The 4,215-nt window shown below is 44.6% G+C and overlaps 1 protein-coding gene and 1 pseudogene across 1 annotated transcript; one reads left to right on the top strand and one right to left on the bottom strand.

The window, feature by feature from the left end:
* Positions 1 to 203: 203 nt before the first annotated feature.
* On the top strand, positions 204 to 1,106 carry LOC101704247 (olfactory receptor 7E24-like). Its single transcript, XM_004874696.4, has one exon. The coding sequence runs from the start codon at positions 219 to 221 to the stop codon at positions 1,104 to 1,106; it is 888 nt and encodes a 295-aa protein (XP_004874753.2). The 5' UTR covers positions 204 to 218.
* Positions 1,107 to 3,048: 1,942 nt separating this feature from the next.
* LOC110347556 (apoptosis inducing factor BLCAP-like) lies at positions 3,049 to 3,407 on the bottom strand (annotated as a pseudogene).
* Between the last annotated feature and the right edge of the window lie 808 nt (positions 3,408 to 4,215).

Below are 4,215 nucleotides of genomic sequence, written 5' to 3'. Positions count from 1 at the left end.
AGAGCTCGTGTAGATTGAGTTTATCACCACTGATTGATATTACTGAGGTTTATGGACTTTATGTGGGAATACTTTGCTTAGGAATAATTGATTCCTAACATATAGAGAGTCTTCAGCACTATTTAGTGGTTTCATTTTTCTAATGAATTTTCTTTTTGAAAAGGTGTTCAAGCATTATCAAAACATATAATCTAACAGGAGTCTCAGAATTCCAACTCATGGGCTTCTCAGATGATCCAGACCAGCAGCCCATCCTCTTTGGACTGTTCCTGTCCATGTACCTGGTTACAGTCCTCGGGAATCTGCTCATCATCCTGGCTGTCAGCTCTGACATCCATCTCCACACACCCATGTACTTCTTCCTCTCCAACCTGTCCTTGGCTGACATTTGTTTCATCTCCACCACAGTCCCAAAGATGATTGTGGACATCTCAACTCAGAGCAGAGTCATTTCCTATGTGTACTGCCTGACACAGATGTCTCTTTTAATCCTTTTTGCAAGTATGGATGACATACTCCTGACTGTGATGGCCTATGACCGCTTTGTGGCCATTTGCCACCCCCTGCACTATGCAGTCATTATGAACCCTCGCCTTTGTGTATTATTACTTTTGTTTTCTGTCTTTGTTAGCATTTTGGGCTCCCAGCTACACATTTTAGTTGCCTTGCAATTTACCTGCTTCAGGGATGTAGAAATTGCTAATTTCTTCTGTCATCCTTCTCAAGTCTTTAACCTTTCATGTTCTGATACCTTAATCAAAATCATGGTGACATATTTTGCTGGAGCCATATTTGGCTTTATTCCCATGTCATTGATCCTTTTCTCTTACTATAAAATTGTTTCCACCATTCTCAAAATCCCTTCATCAGATGGGAGGTACAAAGCCTTTTCCACATGTAGTTCTCATGTGTTGGTAGTTTGCTTATTTTATGGAACCAGCATCGGAGTGTACCTTGGATCATCCATGTCATATTCTCCTAGGAAGGGTATGATGGCCTCATTAATGAATACTGTGGTCACTCCTATGTTGAATCCTTTCATCTACAGCCTGAGGAACAGGGATATTAGTAGCACCTTGAGGAGGATCTACAGATGGCGAATATAATAACAAAGTTTTGGGTCCATTTGGAATGTAGGTTGAGAAGTATAGTGAAACTAAACACAAAAAACTCACTTTAAATATTGCCTTCTTGATTATATTATTTTAGAATTTTGATGTCTTCAATTTTATGTAATGTTCTTAGAAGAATTGTGGCTGATTTGGGGAATGGTGAAGTTTGTGGCTTTAATATCAGTGCAAAATTCATTTAGGAAGTTGTGAAATTTTCCAAGATGGATAAGAGTGATGGTTGTCCAAAAACAGCACTGGATTTAGTGCTACCAGATTTTATTTTCAAGTGTTACATTTAGTTATATGTATCTCAGCATAGTGAGAAATGGAAATAATAAAATGAGGATTTTAAAAAAACAAATTTATAAATTTTATTGAATATTTCAAACAGTTTTTCAATGAACACACCAGAGATAAAACCTGTAGAACAGCAGTGCAAATATTTCACAAGTGTGGCCTTGCAGTCTCATTCCCTTGATGGATGCCTCCTGTTCTCCCCTCTGCCTGGCCCACTTCCCTCCTCCCCTGGCACAAGAATGGAATGGTTCTGACTGGAAGGACAATTATACTGATCCTCAGTGAGTGGGAGCCAGGAGAAAGTTTTGTTTGTCAACACTTGTTACTGAAGCACAGAGAAAAAGAAAGCCAATGACAGTCACAAAGTCTTCCTGTGTATTCTTCTCAAGGTACGATCTCCATAAGCAGCAACGAAAAAGCTCCTACCAGGAAGATGAAGCCCACTGTTCCCGGTGTCTTTTCTGAACCACATTGGAGGCCAGTGCTGGTTGCTTTGCAATTCCCATGCTAAATAGAAACTCAAGTGGCACCTACTACAGCTAACTACTGCTAAACCCCCAAACCAGAACATGTTCTTTAAAGCTTCTTTAAAAGGAATATGCATACATAGCCGGTCATGGTACCACATGGCTATAATCCCAGAACTCAGGTGGCTGAGGCAGGAGGATCACTTGGTGTTCAAGGCCAGCCCAGGGTCCATAATGAGCTCACGACCAGCCTGAACTGCACAGATCCTGCCTCAAAAAAAAAAAGAAAGAAAGAAAAGAACATACACATGTATTTACACACAGTCAAACAAACACACATACAGGGCACATTTTCCATTCAGTTGGCAGAGGACTGCTAGGTCTACATGAACACATCATACCTGAATCCTCCGGAGAATGCAAAAGAAACACAAGGACATCCCCCTCTCTGGATGGCTGAGAAAAGCAGGAAAAAGGGTAAAAGAAGCAAGGCTGTGTGGAAAGCATGAGCCCAGATACCCAGGAGAAGGGCAATATCTATCTGAGGCTTCTTTCAAAAATGAAGCAGCGAAAATAGTGGAAGCTTATGGACAATGTACCTAGCCTGCTGAACAGGGAAGAGGATGAAAAAAACAATGCTCTTCGACATCAGCCATCTCTTCAAGTTTGAGATAAGTGCAAAAATCAGCCCTGTCTGTCGTGGACAGGTGCTGCCCCAGAAATGTAAAGGAGTAGAAGAAAAATAAAGGGAAACCAAGAGGGGGACTGAGAATTCACTAGCTTTCTGGGAAAGAGGAAGATTCTGACAGGAGGGGTCACAGAGGTGACAATGAGACTGGCATTTAACTGTCCAGGCAAAGCCAGGGTTGTTGACCAGGATGTTTGTAGACTCTTCACAGTAAAGAGGCAAGGGGCTGACCATCCTGCCTACCACGACCCATGGGGCAGAACACATGCAACCACAAGGCCACCCGTGAGTACAGGACTCTAAAATAAAAGCACCAGTCAGTGGCATTATTCACATTATAAGGATAAAACATCACAGGCCAAAAAGACACCATCAGGAATGTGATAGCCACAGGGCTGTTGGTTTGAAATTCCAGGGCTTCATGACCTGTGTCAATGTCTGCCCTCCAATCTTCTGCTTCCTTGGAAAGCTAACAACATAGCTGTTAGGTGCTCACAACAGCAGGGTTGTGTGGCAAACCGGAAAGTGGGGAATCCATGCAGTGGTACAGGAGACAGTCTCCCCAGCAGCCATAACAGATGAGGAGCAGGGCTGCCGGGAAAGCCAAGGCACAGATTATGGCAGGCTTCTCTTGTAGGAGAATGCTGAGAAGGTTCAGTCCATGAGCATGGAGTGGCTGAACTGCAGGGCAGGATTGAGGGGCTTGGGGATGGTGAGGACAGACAGCGCCCACTGGAGGCAATACATGATCTCTGCTGGGCAAGGCCTTCACCAAGCCTGCCAGGCATTGCTGTAGAGACAACCTAATGGAAGCCACTGGTTGGAGGTGGCTTCCCTCTGCTTTCTTCAACCCTCTCTCCAGGAGCTGAGCCACTGTGCTGTCTGGCTGTCAGCCTGGGATAACCAAGGCAGCAAGGATCCTGCCAGCCCTGTTATGGTGCTGCTGCCCCTGCTGCCATCACTGCTGCCAAAGATGAAAAATTTTGTTAGCAAAAGAACTTTACTAAGTGAACAGGACACCTGAGATTAGGATTAGGGTGGAGATGCCAATTCTGCCATTTTCAAATCCAAAGCCTCTGGCTGTGGGGGGTGGAGCCTGGGTCCTTTAGTTTAAACACTTCGGGGGTCTCTTGCCGGCCTTACTGTGGCTCCCTGACCATGTATGCAGAGTGGCTGTCCCTCACACAGTCACTATGGGAGCTTAACATCAGGAGCCCTGAAATGAAGCCAACCAGTGGCTGCTGTGTTGTCCAGGTTCAGCTGACCTCATCCCTGGAACGGTGTCCACCCACTCTCTGCAGGGGACCCAGGCACTTGGACTGCACTAGCTGGTGCAGCAGACAGCAGCTGCTGGGCTATTCCACTGCGGCGTTTCTCCTTGATGGCCTCTGAAGTCCCCTGCTTTCACTGTGTCTTTTTTCTTGTAATTCAGTCCTTTCTTGTGTACCACAAGCAATACACCAGGGAGATAGCAGATTGTCCCTACCTTTTTATCATTGTATTCTGTCTCTTTAATTTCTCCATGGGCTCCAAATTTCCTGTCAGATCCTTCCTGGATCCCAGAGATCCACCTCCATTCTTTTCTTCTGCAAGTTGTTATTTTCCAAAGTCTGGATTCTATATCTTGGAGAAGCTGATCTCTTGTTGCTGA

Source organism: Heterocephalus glaber, unplaced genomic scaffold (assembly GCF_053883595.1).
Source record: "Heterocephalus glaber isolate CG9 unplaced genomic scaffold, H.glaber_assembly_v1.0 deba00001859, whole genome shotgun sequence".
Lineage (NCBI taxonomy): Eukaryota > Metazoa > Chordata > Mammalia > Rodentia > Bathyergidae > Heterocephalus > Heterocephalus glaber.
This window is presented reverse-complemented; position numbering and strand designations above follow the sequence as displayed.